Genomic DNA, 25022 nt, shown 5'->3' with positions numbered 1-25022 from the left:
AGTGTTATGGGGTCATACAGGTGACCGGTTAATTTCCTCTGTTGGTGGGGGTAGGGTAGAGGAGAAGAGGGTACTATTTCTCGCCTTTAATGCTTCATGGAATTTAGACATAAGGAAGGAAAGTGCCTTAGAGGATGCTAGAAGGGATGGCTTGGATCTGTCCTATCGTGGGAGCTTCGTTTCCCCTCCTTTTCCTTTGGGTAAGACGCACCAGGGCGCTTTGTCTTCTCCTGGGCGAAGTTCCGGAAGGCGCCGAGAACTCACCCTACGCTTGCATAGGCGCCTAGCTCTGGTCCCCGCCATCAGCGCCTTCAGGTCTCCGGACTGATGGCACTTCCAGGAGCCTAGTGTCGGATGCAAGTTTACCGCTCACTTGACACAGAGCCCCGAGGGAAATCTTGCTAGCAGTTGAGAAGCAGCCAGTGAAACTGCCCTGAATCCCCCTGGGTCCCAGAAAAAGTGTGGCACCTAGAACCACTTGGCACTCCCCTCCCCTCTCCCCCCAGGGACCGAGCTCACTGTCCTATGGTTGTTGACTGGCTGCTTTTCACTCTTATTCAGATCCCTTCTCCTGCCACAGTCCTCACTTTCTCCTTTCCCTTCTCTCCTCTAGGCTGGAGGCAGCCAAGCAAGGCGATTCTGCCCCCGGTTTGCCGAATTCCTTCTCCCTCTTCTGAGTATGGGTTAGGTCTTATGCACTTCCTCTTCTTCCTCAGTCCTCAAATCTCGACCTCTCTGCTTTCCTCTTCTCCCTTTTACATCTTCCCCCTTCCCCCTTTCTCTCTAAGCCTGCAAGAAATGATGTCTTTACTTCACCCAAAATATCTCCCTTGCCAACCTCTTTTCCCCAAAGCTACTCATTCCCTAGAAAGATACACCTAACGTTACATTTCACCCCATTCACTCTCCCCTGGAATAAGGAAAAGAGGACAGGATTCACCATGGAATTGACTTTCACTGTTGAAATCTCAATGGGAATAAAAAGGATAAGAGAAGGTTTTTGGTTAGAAGGCACAGAGCTGGCCTTTAGCAGAGCATGAAGAGATAGGTAAAGGGATTTTTTCCTTCAGCAGAATGTTTTCATTTGTTTCTCTCTAGCTTTATTTATTTACTATTTAGGATAAGTATTTCTTAGTGACTGCGAGGCCAATTTGATGGAAGCCTGAAATAAAGGCAATTTAACATAAGGTATATATAGTTTGGAAGGAAGTAGAGACTGGAGATTTCAAAATAGTGCTTCCCTGAGGGAAGGTGACCAGTTTCCTCCAGGGTACTGGTAGCCTGGGAATACTCTCACATCTCAACAAGTATAGGCCAGCTCCTCTCAGCTCAGCTCTACTTTGCTCACTCATCCCCTGAGAGTTCTGGGCTATTGTATGTGTCAGTTGTGAGGGAAGTGCTAATTCACCTATAACTTCTGAAGAAACTCCAAGGGGAAGACTCACTGCTGATAAGAGATCAGGTCTTTCCTACACACTGTATATACTGACTTACACAGGTTTCTTTATTCCGCAGAGTTCTTGTTCTTCCTCAGTTTCTCTCTCTCTCTCTCTCTCTCTCTCTCTCTCTCTCTTCTCTCTCTCTCTCTCTCTCTCTCTCCTCCCTCGCTCCTTCTCCTATTTTCCTATATAAACTATTCTGTAAATATCAGTAATCTCATCTATATGGATGCTCTCCCCATCAGTGTAGACTGAAACCTATCCATAACTTCTCATTCAGTGTGATTCTTGTCCATATACTCTCATAAATCCTCATTCAAGGATCCATCCAGCATGCTGCAAGCCTTCTCTATGATTTCTAACATTCTGTGGGTATTGTAGTATTTGGGCAACCCATAGGTCTCATATTACATAACTGACCCACCTCTTTTTCCTGTTATATATTTCATATGTATTTTTGGTCACCATATAACATCTTTCATACATTATACAGGATATTACAAAAGTGTTAGTGTGGTTTCAACCTATTATTCTTAGAAATGCATTAAGATTTTTTCAACACTCTGTATAACATATTTTTTTCCCTCCTCTGACTTCATGGTTATGGGGAATTCCTAGAGGAAATTTAGTTGAAATTCATTCTACTAAAGCACATCAAAAACTGGTTTTCAACTTCTAGCTTTAGATAGTTGCTTGTAGAGCACCAAGAGGTTGTGACTCATTTAGGGTCACACAGTCAATATGTGTCAGAAGCAGGATTTGAACTCTGAGGCAGAATATTAGTTCTTGAAGTCAGAAAGACTAGGGTTCAAATATAGGGTTCAAAATCTCAGACACTTACTTGCTGGCAAGTCACTTCAGTTCTTAGAGTCTCAGTTTCCTTTATTGGTCAAATGGGGATAATAATACTTGTATGACATACCACATAGATAGTTTGTGTATGAGGGAAAGAGTTGGTAAACCTTCAAGCATTATGCAAATGAATCATCATTACTAACCACACAAGTCAAGTAAAATTAATAACTTTCAAGCTTATTTACTATAATGATCACTAGTAAGACTGCAGTTGGTAGTTCAATAGCCTGTTAAAATTCATAGTAAAAAAGAACTTTTTCTAAGATCTTTCTGATTAAAGTCTATCATGGAGATACTTTCAGTTTTCTGTCTTTTTGTATTTCTCCCTTAGATACTTATTACAGTGAGAAGCAATCCAGGTTAAAGGCAAGCAAAACTGTGAATAAATTTGGCAGTCAAGTCTTCTCTGGTTGAATAAAACAAAACATACTCTCAATCCTCTATATGGTATAGAGACATGACAATTTCTATAAAGAAATGGCAATTTTCCAGGAATTGCCCTTACATAGTGAGAAAATACTTCTTTCCCCATAGCCTACATTATACAGATAAGCACTTCCAAGCTTCTCTCTCAAGTTTACATGAATAGCCTGGGGGAGAGAGGACTGGAGTGTCGAGGTTATATCTTCTCACTTTTTTCTCTCACTTCTAGGTTGCTGGAGATATCTTGAGAGCCAATAGAATGTTAGCTTCTTGATGGTAAGAGCTGTTTTTCCTTTGCTTCCTCAACCTCTAGAATTGAATTGACATACAAAAGGGATATTCCTTGCTGACTGCCTCCTTCAAGACTGCCCTTCTTCCAAGATTTTGGCATGCTGTTCGAGTCTCAGTCCTGTTCTTGTTGCCTATCCTGGGGATCTGGAAAGGGCTTGGAATCTTTGAGTCTTTTCTCCTTTCCCCTTGAGTTAATCACTCAGCCTCAGCAAGTTGCGAGATATTCTCTCTCTCATAAGTCTCTAGCTGAGAGAGCAAAACAATGTCCTAGCCAGTACTTGGTATGGCTATAGCCTGGGGAGGAAAAGGAAACCCAGATAACCTAGAGCTGTGGGGATGTGCAGCAAGAGCCAGGTCAGTGTTTGTCTGCAGTTAGGACACCAGCAACTGAAAGTCAGGACAATGGGTGCTGCTCATTCAAACAGCTCCTGGGAGCAATTATTCCACATACATTCCTGTTTCCCTGGGTCTCAGGTGGTTCTGAAACTCTGGCCTAGGCAATACAATCAAAGAGGGGTGGGAGAGGGGTAGCTCAAACTGGATAAGTATTCCCAAGCTTTGCTCAGGGACTCCCTTAGGGCACAAGAGAGGAGATGAAAGAGAGGGAAAGAGAGACATAGAAACAGAGAGAAACAGACAGAGAAGAGGGAGAGAAAGGAGACAGAAAAAACCTAAGAGAAAACTGCCCAATGATTCTAAATATGTATATGAATTCTCTAATTAAGTCCTATCTGAATGCCTCATCATGGTGGTTAGTAACCCTGGGTTCTAGAGTGCAAGCTATTACAGGCCCAACCAAGCCGGAAAGGATCTTAGCACAAATTGTTATTGACTTTGTTTTGTAAAAAGACCAGCATAGTTACATTCAAATGGGCTTATTATGAGGTTGGCCATGGGATGATGAATTCTTGGACCATTGTGAATCTCAAATACCATTTATTATCAAATGTTTTTGATGGGTGGAAGGAATATACACATTAAAGTAACTACAGCTCCTTGAACTATGAGGCTGGTTGGTATACCTTTAAACACTCCCCTTAGTGGGTTTCCAAACCAAAGGCTGAAGTAAGAAAAAGGAAGTGAACTTGGATTTCGGGCCCCTCATTTTGTTCAGAAGAAGCCAGCAAGGCATGGAATAATTTTTGAAGAAGTAATGAAACTCTTGTCGTCTTCATTGTTCATTTGAGGTTACTCTTTTAATATTTCCCTCCAAATCTGTGACTTCATTAGTGTAGTTACCACCTACCCCAACAAAGATTTTTAACGTGACTAAGCTAAACTTAGTAGATTGTCTTCAAATTAGAGAGACCAAAAGAAATCCTTCATTGGTGACTGGCCTTCTAGGCTGGTCATCAGAGAACAGACGTCTAGTCATTTGCCACATGGCCCAACTGGAAGCTTTTCCAGCTTAATGGAATCTGCCAGAAATTGTGCTCTGGTGGCATAGCATACTTTGAAAATTCAGGGTCACCTCCAGGGGTCAATGAGGCATAGGGCGAGGGAGTACTTGAGTGGCAGGTTAGAGATTATATATAGCAAAAAAATCCCTGAGAACATTACAGGGGAATAAAACATCTTACTGTACTGATACTTTTCTCATTCTATCTTGCCAGTCCCATACATTCAGGAGACTCATTTAGGAAACAATGAACCTCGCACTCTTTTTGACATATGGCAGGAGCAGGAGTTGGCGTGGGTTTGTTTATTTTCCTCTTTTAAGAAGGGGAGGGGAGGGGAAATCCATCCACCAGATAAACAAACAATGCAGGCTTATTGTTGTGGTTGTTGTACTCCAGAACAGTTAACTGGGGCGGCCGGGGTGGGGGGGGGGAGGAGAGGGTGGGAATGGACCTGGAGGAAATACACTCTCTCCAGCATTTCATGATTCATAAACGCTGGAGACTGCTCAACAAAAGTGTGTGTGTGTGTGTGTGTGTGTGTGTGTGTGTGTGTGTGTGTTCGCGTGTGTAGATGTGTGAAATGCGCCCGGGGCCAAGAGCCCGAAAACGTGACCATAAGACTGGAAAGCAGGCGGCATTCTTTACCGGGTTTAAAGCAAACAGCCTCCCCTGCTTCTGATAGGGTCTAACCACACCATATTCATCACTCCCAGAATTTGCTTAAATAGAAGAGTTTTATTTCCACGAGGATTCAGCCTCACCAAAGTGGAGAGAGGCAACTTTGACCCACCAACCCCCAGAGCGGCCCCACCGTAGATCCCCCTCCTCCTGTTTCTTCCCCTCTGCTCCATCCCCCAAAACGGGAACATCCCCCCAATCCCCCCAACAGAAAAGGGACAAGGAGAAGAAGGGGGGGTGAGAAGAGGAGAGGGAAGAGGGCCAAGGGGTGCGTATAGTCAACTTCAGGTAGGGCAGGCAGGCTAGCAGATAGGCTTGCGCCCTACGCTCCTGTTTACTTTGCACCCGATCCCCCCTGAAGCGTCAAACACAAACCAGCACCCACCGAAGAGAGATGCAGTTTCTCCGCCTCCGAGCGAGTCTTCACGGTTACATCGCGAGGGGTGGGCGAGAAGAGAGGGGACTTGTGCATATTAAGCATATTTTAGCTAATGGCCCTGATGGACTTTTCCGTGGCAAAGGAAACGTTGTTGTAATTATCCCCTTCTCCTCCCTGAACCCCGTCTTGTAGCCCTCCCTGGCTCCACTCCCTCTACCGCCCCCCCCCCCCCCCGCTGCCCTGCCTTCATCCCCACCCCCTCCCGCCTGCGGTCACCGGCCTAGCTGCCTGCGCGGTTCGCTCGGCACTTCGGGTGCAACTTTCGCAGATCTCCCCTGAGGTCCAGAGGAGGAGATGTTAATGAGGGGGGTGTTACCCGACGTGGCGTCAAAGCAGAGCCGGGAGCTGCGATTGGCTGTGACTGGGCGGAAGGATGACGCTATGCAAATAGCGAGGCGGTGCTGAGAAGCTGGAACCACGCCTCCTCCCCATTGGGGTTAGTGTGCTTGTGTTTAGCTCTGGGGAGAGTCAAACTGGATTCCATAGGGAAAGACTGCAAATCACTTCTATTTTAGCAAGGAAAAAACAGAATCTCCATCCACCAGGGTCCACCCCTCTCTTTCTCTCTCCTTTCTTTTCTCTCCCTCTCTCCCTCTCTGTCTTTCTCCCTCTCTCTCTTCTTCCCTCCCCCTTTCTCTATCCTTCTTTCTCTCTCTTTCTCTGGTGTCTCTCGCTGTCTCTAGCAACCGGCGTCCTCCTCATCCACACGCTTTGAAAGGAGAGAAAGATCTTTGGTTGGGAGAGGAGAGAAAAAAAAAAGAAAAGAGAGAGAGAAAAAAACTTGCCTGTTGTCTGTGGAAAATGACACTTGATGTAGCCAAGCCTGCAGCAGCTCCAGTTCAGCCTATTGTTTCTTAAACTGCCATCAGAGGGTTTTTTTTCCTGCTTCTTCAAGTGAAGGGTACCTCTACAAAAGGAAACTCCAGCCCCTCAAGTGCTCCACCGTCTTGTGATCACTACAAAAAACAAAAAACAAAAAACAAAAAACAAACAAATCAAAAAACCAAAAAATTCACTCCAAACCAAAACCAACCGGTCCAACAACAACAAGCCCCCAACAATCAAACGTACATCTCGGGTGTTTTTTTTTTCTTGGTCTTTGCGTTTTCGTTGGAATTTTTCCTTTTTTAAAAAATTGCTGTTGTTATTTTTTTTTTAAATTTAAAATTTGCTTTCAACTCGCTTTGATCCGGTGTGAGTTCATCTTCTCAGAAAAAAAAATCTCTGGCTGGCGATTTTCTTTCTTTTTTTTTTCCCTTCCCCTCCCCCTTAATTTTTTTTTTTCTGACGGGAGAGGAGATTTTCCCCCAAAAAAGGCTGTTTTCATGTTTGGGATCCAGGAAAGCATCCAAAGGAGTGGAAGCAGTATGAAGGAAGAACCGCTAGGCAGTGGAATGAACGCTGTGCGGACGTGGATGCAGGGAGCCGGGGTCCTGGATGCAAACACAGCCGCTCAGAGGTAGGTAGAGGCTTTTGCAACAGCATCCGTGGCTTTCTCTCTTCTCCCCTTTCCCTCCGGCGTAGTTTTTCTCGCTGTTATGCGGTGGGCAAGATGATAGCTTCTCCGAAGGGTCCAATTCGGGCACTTTTCCCCCCTACCTCTGTTTTTGTTTTTATTTTGCTTCGGTACCGAAGAGACGTTTCACTACAATGTGAGATGTCTGAGCTTTCATTCGGCTTTCTTCTTTTCTCTTCCTTCCTTCTTTTTTCCTTCCTTCCTTCCTTCCTTCCTTCCTTCCTTCCTTCCTTCCTTCCTTCCTTCCTTCCTTCCTTCCTTCCTTCCTTCCTTCCTTCCTTCCTTCCTTCCTTTTTTCTTTCTTTCCTTCCCTCCTTCTTTCTTGTTCTTTCTTTCCTGTGCTTTCTTTTCTCTTTCTTCCTCTTTTCTCTTTCTTTCCTTCTTTTTCCTTCCTTCCTTTCTTCTCGGTCTTGTTTTCCTTTTTTCACATCTCTTTCATTTCATTTTCCATCTTTTTTCTTTCCTTTCTTTTTTCCACCTCTTAATTTCCTCCCCTCTTTCCATCTCTTTCTTACTTCCAATTTTCTTCCCTTTCTTTCTTTCTTTCTTTCTTTCTTTCTTTCTTTCTTTCTTTCTTTCTTTCTTTCTTTCTTTCTTTCTTTCTTTCTTTCTTTCTTTCTATTTTCTTTCTTTCTTTTCTTCCTTTACTCCTTTCTTCCTTCCTTCTTTCCTTCCTTCCTCCCTCCCTCCCTTCCTCCTTCATTCTGGTCAGTACCAGCTCCCAATCTGAATTTTGACATCTAATTGTCTCCCAGTGTTCTCTTCCAAATCAGTCTAGTCCCCTCTTCCTATTCCCACCTCCAGCACCAGAGGGATGGGAAGCAATGATTGCAGGCTGGGACCCAAACATATCTGAAACACAACCGAAGTTTCCCGTGTCCTTTCTTTGGGATGTCGGTCTCATGTGAGAAGTGGCCTGCTTTTTTTTTTTTCTTCTTCCTTTCTTTCTTTCATTTCTTTTTGGTTAAGGCCACCAGCCCAGCACGGAAGAACCTGGCAGGCCCAAGCAGAGTCCCAGGGTGGAGAGGGGGGTGAGGGGAAGGAAGAGATGGCTAAAGGTAACGTTTTGCTAAATACTGGGAACTTTGCCTTACAAAGCTGTTCCCATCACCTAGGGTAGGTGGGTAGGAGAGGGTCAGTGAGAGTATGAGCAATCAAGGTAAATTGAATGGGAAGCGAAAGTATATTTGTTTATGTATTTGGGGGTGGGGTAAGGGAGGTGAAGCTAGTGATGTGAATCCAGAGTGCACTCTCCCGTGTCTCCAGTGTCTTTTGGGGTGCAGTACACAGGAACCTTAAGCTTTTCTAGGTGTTCCTGAAGGAATCAGATTTTATTACTTCAGTAATGTGGGTGTGTGGATTGCAATGGAATAAACTTTGGCAGGACAGCAGTACTGGGGCTCCACAGTCACCTTCAGAAACACTGTAACTTTCTGGGGGCCTATTTTTGGAGACAATCTAATATGTGGTCCGGAATGGCTCCAGGGGATGAGAAATGAGGGGTGGTAGGACTGGATGTTGCCGGGGATATCTGTCAAAAGGTAGGCTGATCCGAGACATGGTGTTGGTGAAGTCTGACTTTCTCTTCATCCATTCCCATCTTCCATCAGAGCGGGAGATGGAATGAGTGTAGGGCCGAAAGAGAAGGGGAGAAAGAGATTTATATTGAAGCTTCCCATCTTACCCACGATAGATACGTTTCAGAACCTTGACATAAGTCCTCCACTTCTACTTCTTTTTCTACCCTAATTTACGTTGGAAGAAGAGGTTTTTTTTAAGTAACTTTGCATGACAAACATACACACACACACACACACACACACACACATATGCACCTTTCATTCCTCTTTGACAAGTTCAGGAAAGATCTCTGAGCCGGGGAGAAAACCTGTGGCCAAAAAATAATGCCAAACTCCCCAAGGTAAATCCAGGGCGGAGGGAAACTCTTTTAGCAGTCAGACCTAGGTTTTGGAAGAGAGAGACTGTGTTAGGGAGGTCGGTACGTATTTCTTCCTCAGGGGGTGAAAGTGGGGTAGGTTGCAGGACTCCCACTTGGGCATTTCGGCGTAGATCAGTGTTTGAATGTTGGGGGGCAAATGGCTAGTGGGCTGTGGGTGAAGATTGCGGTTGTGTCAGACTTGGCTTCGCTCTCTAATCTCTCGGTCTCTTTGGCCACAGTGGGGTGGGGCTGGCCCGGGCTCACTTTGAGAAGCAGCCGCCCTCCAATCTGAGGAAATCCAACTTCTTCCACTTTGTCCTGGCCCTCTATGACAGACAGGGGCAACCCGTGGAGATCGAGAGAACCGCCTTTGTGGGGTTCGTGGAGAAGGAAAAAGTAAGTGGGGAGCAAAGGCGCATACCCAGCCCGACTGGTTACGTTAATCCTTTTCCTGCCGCATCCCTTATCCCCGTGCCGGCGGAAGCGCCTCCTTCGGCTCCAGAAGCCCCATTCCAGGAGCCTTTGGAGGTTAAAATTCAATCACTCAATGCATTACAGGATAAGGCCCACAAAGTTTCCCTTCCCTCCTGTGATACTGTTACTATCCGAAATAATAAGACCGAGTATTTAGTACAGCGTTCCTTTCAGCAAAGTTATGCAGCAGTTACCCCAAGTTGAGGAACGCGATGTCCTGTTAAAAGGCGATGTCACCTAGTATTTCCTCTGCCTTCCACTACTGACCAGTCCTGAAGACGCCCAGCTAGCCCGACAAAAAGGAAAAGGGAAAGAAAGGAACGATTTTACGAAGCCCCTTTCCACTCCTGGCTTCTGAGTAGGTTGATTTAATGCCCCCGAGGCTCAGTTCATCTATATAGCAGCCTGAGCCTGGAAAGACTTGCCCTCTTTTGAAGGTGGAAGAAAATGTGAAGGTGGTGGGGGCCGAAAGTGTGGAGACCCTTGTGTTTGTACCTCTGTTTCCCTGCCTTCAGTTCCCCTCGGGTATCTCCGCCACCTTCTCCCGGGTTGACCCAAGAGAGGAAAAGTACAGCAAGCGTTCTGGAGTTAGGCAAATGGTTCTAGTTGTGGTCTCTCACACCCAACCCCAATTTTTTCCCCCTGTTTGTGCGTCTTGTGGAAATCTAGGAAGCCAACAGCGAAAAGACCAATAATGGGATCCATTACCGACTCCAGCTCCTCTACAGCAACGGTGAGGCCCTCAGCACGTTCCAGGAACAACCTCCCTCCTACCCCCCCCCCCCCGGTCATTCTCCTCCAGCCCCTTCCCAAGGTTTCATATTCAGGTCAGGAGCCCCTTGGAGCCAGGAGTAGGGTAGCTGGCCAAAGAAAGTCCCAGACGCCCACCAGGTTCATCCCTTTAGCTTTCTTTTCTATTCTAGTTTCCCAAACTGGCTCCTTCTCCCCCAGCCCCAATCAACCCTAGGTCCTTATACCTAGCTCCAGGGGAGTTTAAGTAGGCAGGTAGCGCTTGCAGTCTGCTGCCCGTTTCCAATTCCCTCCTACTATCCTGGTCAATGGGAGCATTTTCTCTGGAGAAGTTCAACTCCGAGATTACCGAGGTCCTTAGGTGCCCTGGTTTGTCACTCCTTCTGGGCCACACTTCCCTTCCACTCCCCACACCCTAGGGTGTCCCCTCCCCACATAAATCCAATAGGGACTTTCAGCGTTGGGGAGCAAGGCAAACCTCACTCACTGCCCAGTTCAGTAGCTCCTCAGATCTCCAGCCTATCTCTGCCGGTTCAGGGCCTGGGGCTCCTGTTTTAACCCCTATGGGGACTATCTTCCAGCTCCCTTTCTTGGTACCAGGTTCTTTGACGCCTTGGAGTTTCCTAGGGGGAATTAGTTGAAAAGAGTGAGGGGGTGAACAGCCCTGGGTTTGGGGGGTGGTGTTGTTGTGAGCAAATTTGATGGCAAGAGAGGGTCTTCATGCCAAATCCTCTATGAAGGGTTAAGGGAAGGTCTCAAACCATTCAGGACAATTCCTATCCCCTTTCTTGAGTTAAAAAGGAGTACTTACAAACAAACTTAATTCTGTCTCTTCCTGCCCCGCCTTCCCCCCATTCCCCTTTTTGGGTTTGTTTCAGGTATAAGAACAGAGCAGGATTTCTACGTCCGCCTTATAGACTCCATGACTAAACAGGTAAGCTGGCTTCTTAATTTTATGATACAGGCCTCTTCTGTATAGGACATGCCTCAGTGCTAAGCCGCCAGCGGGTTCTCGACGGGGTGTTGGGTTCAACAGTAAGGAGCCGCGGCTGGAGGGGAGGATGGAGGGAGTGGTGATAGAGATGATGGTGATGGTTGGGAGATCTCTGGTCAAATTTTGCACTGGGGAGCAATTAAGGCTTAGCAAGGAGGGGCGAGGTGGAGTGAGTAGCCTGCTTCTTTCTTTTTCGTCAGGGATTTTCTTTCCCTTCAGGGAGGTCACAAAGCTAGGTACCTAAGGACTTGAACTTTCCAGCCCTATATTCTATCTCCACTTCTTGCCCTCCTCTGAGCCCCCCACTCCCCAACTCCCCCTGCGCAGGTCCACCTGCGGCCACTCGGAGTGTCCCACCTGCGGGAGTGGGATGGAGGAGGGCTGCAGCGGCTTGAAGGGCAAATGCCAGGTGCAGGTGATGAGGGGGCCGCAGTCTCTTGGGATGTCCAAAGGCCCCTCCCCTGAACGCGCGTCTCGGCCCCTTTTAATTAGGTGCCATTAGTTGCCGAGTTAGGGCAGCGGGGGGAAACTAGAGTTGAACTTTCTCTGACCCAGCATGGGCATAGTTGGGGGAGCAAAGTAAGGGCTTTTCGGAGGGGGATCCAAGGGCTGTGTGATCCTCGCTCTCCTTCCGGTTCTGCCAAAAATGACTGAATGGCACCCCGAGATGAGGGCAGGCATCAGACGCTTCTCTGCAAGTGGAGATGGGGGAGGCCAGGAGCCTCAGTTGTACGGGGATATTCTGAAAAAAAAAATCCTCCAGCTCTCCGATTGGCAGGAAGCCAGGCAGCATGAACGAGCTTGTGGTCTTAAAGGTGCCTAAGCTGCATTTCTTTAAGTTTCCCAACACGCGAGTGTCAAACAGTCTACATTAAGGCTGAGTTATGGCTTAAAAGGTACAATTATGAGCAGAGTCACAAAAGGAGGCCTGGTGTTTTAATTAGGCACGGGAGCTTTCTCGTTAGAGAAAAAGTTTTAGTTTCAGAATTAAGCAGCTGGTTCGGTACCAGAGAATGGGCCTTGGTATCAGAAAAGAAAAGAGAGGAAAGGAAAGCTTTGTTTATTTGGATGGCGGGGGGGAACAAAAGGACAAAGAGGAAAGTTATCCATTTTACATCAGTCACTGGTGCAGTGGGATATTTATCATTTATTTACAGTATTTCTGGTTTCTTTATGGTAGCCTTCTTAAAAGGAAATGTGGTTTGCCTTATCCTATATCCAAGAGTTTCAGATCGTTCTAGGTATGTTTGATGGAGAAAAAAAAATCTTTGTTTTTAGACAGAATATATACCTTGCATGTGTGTTTTATTTTTAATCCGGTAAGATGTTGAAATAAATTCCAATTATTCATCAAGGATCAATTTAAAAACAGCTCATTTCATTGACATCGTTTCCCAGATAGAAAACATGAGTATAACATTCTTATCTACACAGTAAATTATGTTTTGAATTTGAAGCTCTTATGAATGCTTATTAAAATTTGTTTAACTTCTCTAAAATAAATAGATCTATTGAACATTCAGCTGTTACTTGATTTAGCATAGTAAATCCAACTCATATACATTTAAACTTGGCCCTATGTCCTTTAATTAATTCAAGTTCTTTCATCAGATGGGATAAGCCTCTTTCTTTTGAAATTGTTTTGTTTTCCAAAAAAAAAAGACAAAACCATACACCTAAAGAGCAAAAACAAAACAAAACAAAAACAAAAAACCCTCAAAACCCCAAAGCCTGCCTTTCTGACAACAAAAATAATCTCTTGTGAAGTTCTGTTTTTGAAAACCGTCTTTGATACTCCTGAATATCTTTTTCTGACATTCTAAGTGCAGGGACAAAAGAAGGGAAACATGAGACATCATACATAAGCTAACCATATTCATTAGAATTTAATTAATTACTGACTTAAAAAACTAGTGAGTATAAGGCCTACTTACAAAGCTATGAGTCCACAAACAATATTTAGTGTGGCCCTGAAGGTCTTGCTTTTTTTTTTTTGTTCCTTCTGGAGAACAAATTTGTATATGTTCAAATAATTTCTTTGACTTAGAAATAACCAAAACAACAAATAGCATTCCATTCCTCCCCCACCCTGCCATTATAGTGTATGATAAGCTAAAAGTAAAAAAAAAAGTCATCAAAAATTTATCTGCATGATTTTTTTTACAAAAACTATAGCAACAGTTAACTTTGAAACTAGTTAACAATAAAATTTTTAATTTCTGTAGGACAATGAACCCAAATTCATTTTCTTAATGAGGTTATGGTACCTAAGAAAAGTCTTGACCAAAGTACTGTTTGACCTCTTGATCTTTCCTCCGCAACTGTTAGTCTATTGGGAGAAAGTTATAGTTTCTCTTAAAAACTCATAGCATACATATGATGAAGTACTTGTGGTAGAGAGAAATATTCACATGAGATTAGAACTACAAATTAAACTTAAATAAGATTTTTTGGGGAAGTAACAGAGCACTATAAAATTAATTGTCAGTGCTTATTTTAACTTTCTGAATTTAGGTTGATATCAAGAAAAAGGCGATTTGTAGTAAGGCACCTGTTTGCTTTCATATCAGATACACAAACAACAGTATACTCTCTGAAATTTTCTTCCTGCAAGGTAATACCTGCATAGTATCTGGTGGATGGTTGATTACATATATTATAAGAGCAGCTATCTTGGAAGCAGTTTACAAGTAACAGTTCATGTAACAGTCTCTAGAAAGTACAGTATAATGATGAAGTATAACCTTTCACAAATGTGACAATATAATTTATATTTTAGCTTTAATGAGTAATACAGTAAATTTTCATTTACCTTCAAACTATACAGTTGTAATTAAACACCAAGTCTGGCTTGATATTTGTTAAATTTTAATTCAAGTTAAATATACAATGGCCCTCCAGTCAGATATTCCATATTTTAATAGCAGACTTGAAATAAGCTGGCTAATTAAATGATTACATTTAAGTTAAGCTCTTTTAAGTAGATCAGTTTTTGATGCTCGAAGCACATATTTGCATTCATGATAATGTAATTATAATGATAGGAGGAGTTCTGGTAACACCACAAAGTATCAATGATCAGGATGACATCCTGACCATTCTCGTGTACTCTAATAATTGCCTTGTTCCTCTTTACACTTGTGCATTTCACAGTTGCATTTTTCACATGTGTGAAGTCACATCCTTGATTCACAAAGTTAAGATGAACTCAAAGGGACATTTTTAGGAAATTAAATCCGTTGCTAATCAGGCTGTCTTCACATTCACATAGAATGGTTCTGAGCTACAGTCAGCTTCCGTAGAGGGATGAGAACAACCAAGAAGTACTGAAATGACACCATAATTCACACCTTTCACAGTGTCTCATTAAGCTACTTGGGGGCAGAGACTTTAATATTGGACAAGAGAGAGAGAGAGAGAGAGAGAGAGAGAGAGAGAGAGAGAGAGAGAGAGAGAGAGAGAGAGAGAGAGAGAGAGAGAGAGAGAATTAGAAGGATTATTATAGGCCAACATGTATAATGAGACCCTCACCCTTTCCTCTCCTAGTCATGAAATAATTTTCAAAAACCCCTGCCCTTTCCCAAATACAAGATACTGGAGAGGGTCACTTCAGGGAGAGTTATTCAAATCGAGTTTAGCAGGACTAAAAATAGGTTGTTTTTTGTGTCATTGCAGTTTTCCGTGTTCCATTAGAGAGCATGCATAACCCTGCAGGATCCAAAAGTTTGTAGCTGTTGCTCACAGAAGCAGCCATCATCTACTGCAGAAGTGCAAATGAACCTTGTAGGGGAGGTCTGAGGGTTAAATGTGCTTCATGCTTTCATGCTGCATTCTGAAATGTGACTAGGAGAGCTTCAGTAAGTCACTTAGCTTTGAAAAAGCTATTTGCCATCCCCACTTCCTCCTCCCTCTTGGTTTTTTTTTTTTAAAGCAGTGACAATTTGCTATTAGGAGATAGTGAACAAAAATCTAGCAAAAACACAAGGGGTGCATCTTAAGAATTTCATCTATTAACGTTCCCTTTTCTGTGTGCGTATGGATATCAAGACAGGTGATGAGGTTAAGTTCTAAAAAAGTCCAGTTACAGTGGAAGTTCCTAGTTATACTAATCAGAAACCCTGTCAGATTTCTCCTTCCAGTTAAACCATCTTTTATATATTTGTTTTGACTCCCCCAGTACTTTAAACTATTGATGCAAGTACTTTTTTTTTCTGTTGATTGCTTCATTATAACCTACCACATTCACATAGATTTGATTAACAGCCCTTTCTGCACTTAGTTTTTCGTTGGTTGATAAGCACATTTTTGTTATATCAATAAGTTCTATAGGAATTCAGTAGACAGAGAGGTTGATTTCAAATGTAAAAAATGACAGGGCAAGTATACAGGGAGCCAGATTTTCGCAGCTTTCTCTTCCCTTGGTGATATGTCAAAAACGCAGGTGATTTTAATTTTCTTGCACATAGAGGAATGAAGAAGTTTGGAATTTTTATGCATGATCAGGACCTGTGTTTGGGAAAATGTAAACTCATCACAGTGGAAAATGTGTTGTTTGGAGTCTGGGGGTGAAAACAAAGCTGATGATTTTGGAGAGACTGCCGGAGCCAGATGGCCTAGTGCATTCCCAGTCTGGCAGTCCAACTGCTCCCTCCTGTATAATATACAGCCATTTGTTCAGGGATATTTACGCTAGAGCTGTTTCCATGTGAATGTTTGAACAGCATTAAAAATGAACATATTAGAAATAATACATTTATTGAGTTTGTATGGATACATTGATAGCTTTACCTATAACAGAAAGCCATAAACGGAGTTTGGATAATGGTGAATTTTTGTTTATAGTTGTTGAATAAGAGGCTATTTGGAATTTGATTCTCGATGGCATATCGCTAACTTATTGTGATATTAGATGCATGGAACCATGTGGATACGTTCACATAGATTTAAATATACTTATGATATGGATAAAATCCTGTTGTTTCTTCTCAAGAAAGAAGTTTGGTGACTTGTTAGATGAAGATATTCTTTTCTTCTGGTACTTATAGGATACTTAATTTTTTGAAATATAAATGATACATCCTAAAGTCAACTACTTTAGGCATATGTGCCTTTTAAACTCAGTGCTGTGATGTGACTAAGCAGTGCACTGAATATGATTTCATTCCTTTACCACTTTGTCAATTTAGTTCTGAAAACAGGCCTGCTTAGATGCTAAGCTGAAATTTCATCTTTGCAATTTGTCTATCATCCGTTGAATGAATGAATGGGGGAAAACTTTTAGAATTTTCTTTCTAGAATGAATGTTGGAAGTACCATTTGAAATTATTGTTTAGAAAAAAAAATATTTGATGTGCTGGTCTCTTCCTTGGTGCAGATCAAGCTGTAGCCAGAGCCCCTGTTTCCTTCTCTCTCGATTTTCTAGGCCTGCATTATAACTGCATCTTTATTTAGTGATGAGCAGAGGAGATTTTGAGGTTGAATATGTTGTTTAATAGCATAGTGTGGTAACATTGTAGGTGTTCATAATATTTTATGATTAGTTTCAGTTTTTGGTAATTTGCTACCAAAGGGTCATTCATTCATTGACAATCTGTGCTCATAGGCTTCTGCGATCTCCATTTCTGGTTGAAGGAGTTACTTTGTGTTTGTGAATTTGTAATTTTTTAAGGTGGCAAATGAGGACCCAACTTATGTTTGGACTTTATTTGTATGTGTGTTTCTATGCGTGTTGAAAAGAGACTAAAACATTCAATATTACATTTTGATTTAAGTGGGAAATTAGAAACATTGTTGCTATTAGGGAGCTGTTATTTACCAATAATGATCTAATTGCCACTGCTTAATTTCACACCAAAACTGACTCTTTTAAGTCAAATATTTTAATGTGGTCTAAAACCAGAGTTAGTAGAATCAACGTCAAAGGCATTGGCCATTATGTGTGGAATACGAAGAGTTAAAACTATGAGCAATGTAAACAAAGAAAACCAAAGTATTTAACTCTGTATTTCCTTTGGCATTCTATTGAAGTGTGATCCTGGTGTCTATTTGCACGTTTATTTTTAGCTCCTCTATGTGGTTGTCTTTACAGACACAGTAACTTTCAATTAACTTCTAAAACTCGGTAACTATTTGAGAAGACCAAGAAGGCACCCTCTTAAAAAAAAAAGTCCTTCAAAACAGAGTTTTTGCGTTGTTTCCATTTCTGTCTTTTCAAAGATGCCCCAGTTTAATTTATAATTGACCATTTGAAACCTGCGGTATTTTATTCTCCACCTATAAAATATCAGCACAGGAGAAGCTGTAAGGTTCTGAAACTTCAGTAGTTCTGTTCCACCCCCCACCCCCCAAAAAAAAACTTACAGAAATTGATCTGGATAAAAGCTTAATTTGAAAGTTGGTAGCTGAAGTTTTTTTTTTTCTCCAAATGGCCCTTCTGCTTTTATTTTTAATTTTTGGTGGGAAAAACATCAGAAAGAAAGGGTGGTCTTCGTTCTCACTTTTCTGCCCCTCAAATTTGAATCTGCTGTAGTGATTCAGACAATTTGGTGGTTGGTTAAAAATGTTTTTTACTGATCTTACCAAGTTATCAAGGCTAAAGAGAGCTTAATGAATAAATTTCATTTTATAATCAACCCCATTGTTGTTTTGCTACGTATACTGTCAAGTAACTGGACTTAGATAATTTTCTTCTTGATTTTGCACTTTCTCTTATGTTGCAAGTCTCAACCTGATTCCAAAATCAATTGATTTATTTAAAGAAAATATTTTAGATGCTTTTCTTCCTCTTCCAATTTAACAGCAGCCCCTCTACCCTTCACCATTGATTAACAAATTGATTTATTTAAAACATTGTTGTCTCTGTTGCTTTTACTGAGCAACGCCATTCTCACTCTGAACAGGAACATGATTTACTATGTAAGATGAATATAAGCCTTCTTCTTTGTCTCTCTCTGTCTGGGTCCCACCCCAGCTGTCTATAAAATGGCTTCACTTAAGGTAGCTGAATGCTGTTTATATGCCTTTCTGATCTTCCAGCTGATCCAATCACCTCTCAAATCTTGCTCCTGACCTCACAGTGTGCATTTTTATCAGGAAAAAAATTCCAAAAAGTTCTCCCTATGTTTTTGTCCAAAGTCCTTCAACTTTCTTACCAGATGTTACCTGGACACTTCCTGAAGTGTGGGGCTAATTTGTGATAAATATTGAAAATAGGAATTTGATTTGTGGCTGTTACTATGTGGGCTAGTATTAGAAAATTTAAAGAACTGAAAAATTAAAAAAAAAAACCCAAATCTGATATATAGTCAAGGTTTAGCCTAGGTTCAGAGATGACCCACTGAGTCAGATGCACATATCAAACTAGACATTTCCAACACTTAGACATTGGAGTTGTATTATAATAATGTCCTCCGGGTTGAGGCGTATAAGTGAAACTACCTTATAACACAGTCTGTTTGATCCTTCAATAATGAAACCTCTTTGAATAGGGTTCAAGTTGGACCTCGATAACCCTGAATCCCATGCTATCATGAACAGTGTTAATCTAGGTTCTAGTATATTTAAAAGATTCCAATCCTGCCCACAGAGTGAAGTGGCAATGCCTCCCCTTCTATCTTGCTCTCAGAAGTCATAGACACAGTACTTTTTTTTGCCTTGTGTGAGAAAAACAAAAACAAAACAAAACCCCCAAACCCACCCAAATGCCAGCCCAGGGAAAGGGAGAAGAGACAGGCAAACAGCTGCATACTCTCTCCACTCCACCCCTTGGTTTCCAACATTTTCATAACTCATCCAATCCACAATTTCAACAATTGATGTTGAAAGTGCCTCCTTTTTGACTATGTCTGCTGAAAGCAAAGCTGGTTTAACATTCTGTGAAAAAGGAGTATTTACTTAAATCTAGAGCAAGTGGTATTCAGTTGCCAAAGACAAAAATACATTTTCTGGGAGATCACAGGTCACATATTATCATATCGAGTCAGGAATATATTTACAGTATAATATTGTCTTAATTGGATATCATGATAGGTCCAACTAACTACATCACCAGTGGTAGGGGGTGGGGAGGTGGGATGGGGCGGTGGGGGGATTGGGTGGGTTGGTGGCGGTGCTGGGAGGAAGGATTGGTACTATTTAGGGGCAAAAGGATCAATAAAGTTAGACAGGTTGATGTGGCCAATGTGGTTTGAAGTGGGTCTTTATTTAAGCACAATAGTCATATTAAAGTGGGAGAAAACTCCCTACCACTTGTGTTTGAACTTATAAACCTTTTAACCCCTACATAATGTACTTCTTCATCACATATGTAAAAAAAAAAGGGTACAACTATTGATACTCATGTTATTTTGCATTTGGAAGTATTTTTATCCAAATTAATATCATGTCATTACAGAATTCTGTTACAACACAACTTCAAGTTTTTTTAAAAATATGAACATTTTATATATATAGATGCATATACATTTGGAAGAAAGAAAAGACTAAGTTGAAAGGGAAGTCATCAAGGGCATTGAGGAGAGCATGTATTACGGCCACTGGGATTGACAAAAAATGTCAGAATATATTTTTACGTATATCTCTATTTTCTTGTTACCCTGAATTGGATCTAAGTATATATTACCTAACCTTTTTAAGTTTTGCAGAAGTGGCTATAATAAGTAAAGCAGGCAAAATACTTTTTCATTTTCTGAACACTTATATTTTACTTAGTGCGTTTAATCTATTTAAGCATCTAATTAGGCAGTAAAAAGAAGATGTTTTAGAATATAAGATTATCGGCCAATGTTAGAAAAACATTAACTTATGTGACACAGCCAGATACTTTAACTTGTTTTTCATTTATTGACATTTTCATTTTGCAATTTGCTTATGTATCATAAAGTACCCTGTTACAGTAACCATTTCATTTTTCTACTCTGATGAGGATGGTTTGACCACAACTTGCCACTATTTATGCCCATACCTTCACAGGCTTTGGGTTTAACTTTCACTGGAATGAAAAATGTGCTATAGCATTTAGCTTCAAATCAAATCACTTTCATCTTAATAACAAGTGAAAATAAGCAAATGAGATATCTGAATGTACTGAGTGAGGATGCTATTGGGTTAATTTAAGTAGTTTTTTTTACCATGAAGTTAAGGGTTATGTAAATGTGTGAAAATGTAATTTTATTAACAATTTGAAGTTGTGTTATATTAGGATTATGCAGTGATACAGTATGAGTTTAGCTGAAATACGTCCTAATACAAAATGTCATGAATACCAATAGCTATACCTTTTTCTTTGGCACAGATATTAGCATGTAGTGGGGAAATGTGGTGTAGAGGTTAAAAGAGAGGCTAGTAGGCTAAAGTCACAAGTTACATTCCTTATGAACTTAAGCAAAACATCCAGGCCCCAAGTGCTTTTATACAAGGAAAACACTTTTGGCTTAGAGTGTGGTTTGGGATTCTTGGTTCTGAGATTTAGATGAGAAGAATTTTTAGTTAAGTGTGGGCAGTCTGATGGCTGTCCCCCATTTCAAACATATGTCAGTGCGTATTTCTGTTTGGGTGGGTGAGAGTCTAAGAATTGAAGCAGGTTCTCAAGCTCGTTAGAGTGAAGAAAGATTTTCCCCAAAACAATGATTCACATTGATGATGACAGAGTAGTTAAATGGACTAATTTGTATCACCCCTCCTTCTTCCTAGTTCACTTCCCTAGAACATTTAATTTCAGGGCTGAAAGTGGTAGAGTAGTGAGGCTCTCTCATGAAAGCATTTTTAAAAAAACTTACAAGTATACCAGCTGCTTTAAAATTTTTTTCCAGTGAATATAATTAAAAAGTTGTCAGACATTCTGGTTCTCATCCATTCCTCCCCTAACCCCCTCTCTCCCCCATTACTGGTTTATTTTTATTTTGAAGGGCATAGAGATAGGGATTGAGCTTGTGATTTCATTGGCATAAGGAAATCCCAGTCAAGGAAATCCCTCTAATAATGCAGGTCAGTGTTTTCTCTGCAAGTTATAATCTCAGAGAGTTGCCTAGAGCATGGAGAGGTTAAGTGACTTGGCCAATGTCATGTAGCCAACATGTGTCCGAGGTGCATTCTACTTACTGATATAAATATATTCATAATAAGTATATTGACATTGGCTTGATCTTCAACAATATGTCTTGAAGCAATTAACCAGTAAAGCGAAGTATTCTGCTGGGTAAAGCTTCGTGGCTGACGATAATAGTTAACTATTAAAGGACTGTATTGTGATAATTTTTTTTCCAATTGGATTCTCTTTTAACTAAAACTATGCTTATGTCTACAGGCCATCGTATATGAAGGCCAAGACAAGAACCCAGAAATGTGCAGAGTATTACTCACACATGAAATCATGTGCAGGTAAGAATTATCTTGTTTTCCTTTAATTAGCAAAGAGAAAATGAATTTGCATCTCAAATCTGGGTTGAACAGAGGTCTAGTTTAGGGCATTCATTTATCTTGCTTCCATAAGATGATCTAAAAAGAACAGTTAGACATGAACACTTGGGAGTAAAGTATCAGGCATCACAGTCGTTTTCAATTATTTATTAGATTTCATCCTGAAAAACATACATTTTCATTTTGATATCATAGTATTAATGGGCACAGAACAGCCTCCTCCCTTCCTTTCTTCCAATTGAATAAAATACAATATAATCCTTTTAGTGTTAATATATGCACTCAACAACATTTCTAGTAAAATGAGTAAGGGTTCTATTGATGTCAGCAGTCCCTTTCATTTTGGTTAGACTTGAAAATTATAGCTCCCCTTTTTAATTCTCCCACTTAAAATTATGACCACTCTTTGCATAGACATAATTCCCCCCTGAACTGAATGTTGATTTTTCTTGTATCAGGACTGCAAATCTTAGCTACACAGTATATAATCATGATAATGTAGATAGTAATTCTCTGAAGTAGTATTTGGTGGGATGGGAAGGATTAGCCTCAGAAATATATAAAAATCCATGTCACCTCCCAGCTAGAATCTTCACTTTTGCCTATAACAAGACTGAAGGTATCCTATGAAAACAAGTGTGAGCGGCACATTCATTCATGGGTTTCTATAGAAAAACTGGGGGAGCAGCCACTTTTCCCTGTCTTATATTTTTTATTTTTATAAAAGTAACGCCCCAGGCATATTATTTACAACACATTTTAAATAATTGGATACAGTACAAAGGTGCCTGAATGCATCTGTGAAAGATAAGTGATTGATTACCCTGTCAACAATACAAGCTCTTCCTTGAGGCCCACACTAACTGGCCCCATCACCAGTTCTGACCAATCCAGTGCTTCCAGTAGTCTGCCATGATTCTGATGGATAATGTCCACTGCTCTTGGACTGGTAGAAAAACCACTTTTCAAACTCAACACCAAGGAAACTAGTTTTTCTTTTCTTTTCTCTCTCTCTCTCTCTCTCTCTCTCTCTCTCTCTCTCTCTCTCTCTTTCTTTCTCTTTCTTTCTTTCTTTCTTTCTTTTTCTTTCTTTCTTTCTTTCTTTCTTGTTTCTTTCTTTCTTTCTTTCTTTCTTTCTTTCTTTCTTTCTTTCTTTCTTTCTTTCTTTCTTTCTTTCTTTCTTTCTTTCTTTCTTTCTTTCTTTCTTTCTTTCTTTCTTTCTTTTGTTTTCCTGGAATTAAAATGGAAATAGTTGTGTTTTCTCCCATAGCTAGGTAAATCACAAATATTTACTCAACATTTTTGTACTCTTACCAGTCTTTCCCTTCTCTCCCCCGCCAGCAACACCTTTCTCTCCATCCCCCAGCCTACAACAACAAACTTTTAACGTATCAGCCTATTATTATTATTTTTAATGCATAGGCATCTAGCAGGTTCTCACTTCCTTGACTTGTGAATCTGTTAATTAATACAAAAGTAGGCATTTTTTTTTTAAACTTTCAAGCAACAGCTTATGAAGGAACTAAAATGTGGTTCTGGATAACCATGTCTTCCTCCAGTATTCTATTTGGAAAAGATTAGAGACTCAAAATATAAAGATATATTTCATAAAAGAAAATTGAATTGCTGTTTCAGAATTAAACCAGCTAAATGCATTTTGTGATGTAGGACCTTTTGAAAATATTAACCTCTTCATAAATTTTAGGCCACTTACTGTGTTGAAAAAATACAAACTACCCTCAAGTAGCACGTCATTAGTATGGAGTTTCCATGTTCCTTTGCCTGTGATTCCAGCCAAGTAGGTAATAAACAGCAGAATGGATCTTAACTAGATAGGCCTGCTAATGTCTGTATTTCACAGATTTGCATCTTCTATCTGCATATATTTGGACCTAGATAGAATAATTCCATTCTTGAAATACTTAAAGATGTATTAGGCCTTTCACATGTAGGCCTACCCTCTATTAATGCAGTTTATATTTTTCTTGTTTCTAAAATTCATTGGTCCAAAGTACTTTATTATGCTGGCTGGCTTGCTTTACTAAGGGTGCTCTTTCTGTTTTTCAAAAACATAAAATAGCAAAAATAAAAAATCTCAACTCACTGAAGGCAAATTATGATGTTTGCTGCAAGGCTGATAGAGAAAAGCCGTATTCAAAATGTCATATTGCTAATGTTACAGATTACAGTTTTCCTAGCTGCCTATAGATTTGTAAGGGGTACTGTTTGTTTACCAGGCCGCCATGACCCTATTATACAAATCTGTCATCTATTGTCTTGCTAACACTCTTTTAAATTGCAAATCTGATGCTCTTTAGGGGGCTCAAGGAAAAAAAAATTCTCACTCTCCACACCATTCTATTTCTCTTGATTTCTTGCCTGTTGTAAGTGGAAGTTGGGATGTGCTGAATTTGCACCAGGGGTGCAAATGCAGCCTCAATTATAAGCATAAAATTAGAGTCTGTTCACCATTAATCAGCCCAGCTAATTGCTATGCACTACCATTAGCCATATGGTGTGAAAGACAGCTTGCTCTCCCTAAGATGAAATTTCTTCATTTCAGACATGAAATACTGAGGGCTCTGGATTTCAAAATAGCTTGTTTTAGATATTTAATTTCTAAACAACTTTCTGCAGTGCCTTCTATCAAGGCTAACTGCACAATAAAACTTTGCATTTATGGCACAAAAGCAGTATATTTATAGTATGTTGAAACCATGGCATAGGGAACACAGAGAATTCCAATTTACAGGAGGGCCCCTGAATGATTTTGCTTTGTTGCAGACAAGACAGCCAGTTGCCTCTCAGGTGACTGTTTAAGTTTAAGGAATCCATTGTGCTCTGCTGATGGGGGGGAAAAAGCCATTTCACTGGCTGGTTGCAGGACTTAACATCCTTAGATTATAATTATTGTCATCCTTGGAGAAATAATCCTTTTGCCTGGATGGTGGGGGAATCTTTCCCTGTTTTAATAGGGTTTTTTTTTATCTTTTTGGGTAGACATTGGGTTTTATTAATAACTCATGGTAAAGGTTGAAATGACCGTGTCTTGTTAAGAGTTTTCTTAAAACAAAGGTCAGTAAGTTGGATGCATATTTCCCTCTTTCATATTTAAATAGAAATAAAAATACATCATGTAACTAGAACTATGAACTTAAATTAGGTGTTCAGAGCACCCACTGGGAGTCATGCAACTGAGGTGTGAAGCACTGCACTTGGAATTAGAAGATGAGGGTTCAAATCCTGACACCGTCACTTATTAGTTGATCAGTTCCAGCAAGTTACTGCATCAGTCTGCCTGCAGCATTTCCTTTATAAAACACAGATGATGATACTGGCATGATCTGTCTCACAGGTTTTTGGGAGGAAATGCACTTTGTAGGTCTTCTGGTGCTGTAGAAGGATCAT

General features: G+C 40.8%; 1 protein-coding gene and 1 long non-coding RNA gene across 7 annotated transcripts in view; one reads left to right on the top strand and one right to left on the bottom strand.

Moving 5' to 3' along the window:
* Window positions 1-6134: 6134 nt before the first annotated feature.
* On the bottom strand, window positions 6135-6687 carry LOC144455983 (uncharacterized). Its single transcript, XR_013484883.1, has 2 exons — window positions 6597-6687; window positions 6135-6481 (listed from the first exon to the last, which is right to left on the bottom strand). It is a non-coding gene; the product is annotated as an uncharacterized LOC144455983 (long non-coding RNA).
* A 163-nt stretch (window positions 6688-6850) lies between these two features.
* EBF1 (EBF transcription factor 1) overlaps window positions 6851-25022 on the top strand; it is a 456997-nt gene continuing 438825 nt past the window's right edge. For 4 of the 6 annotated variants that reach the window (XM_020992366.2, XM_020992365.2, XM_020992364.2 and 1 more), the window contains exons 1-5: window positions 6851-6984; window positions 9220-9376; window positions 10124-10187; window positions 11083-11138; window positions 21502-21575. In XM_020992366.2, the coding sequence (XP_020848025.1) occupies window positions 6851-6984; window positions 9220-9376; window positions 10124-10187; window positions 11083-11138; window positions 21502-21575 (485 nt within the window). Of the gene's footprint in view, window positions 6985-8462; window positions 8583-8860; window positions 8963-9219; window positions 9377-10123; window positions 10188-11082; window positions 11139-21501; window positions 21576-25022 lie in introns of those variants that run through there. The other 2 variants (XM_020992367.2, XM_020992368.2) reach the window with 2 other exon arrangements.

Source organism: Phascolarctos cinereus, unplaced genomic scaffold, assembly GCF_003287225.1.
Source record: "Phascolarctos cinereus isolate Bilbo 61053 unplaced genomic scaffold, phaCin_HiC Scaffold_2;HRSCAF=192, whole genome shotgun sequence".
NCBI classification, from domain to species: Eukaryota; Metazoa; Chordata; class Mammalia; order Diprotodontia; family Phascolarctidae; genus Phascolarctos; species Phascolarctos cinereus.
The sequence above is the reverse complement of the archived record's forward strand: the minus strand, read 5'-3'. Positions and strand labels throughout refer to the sequence as shown.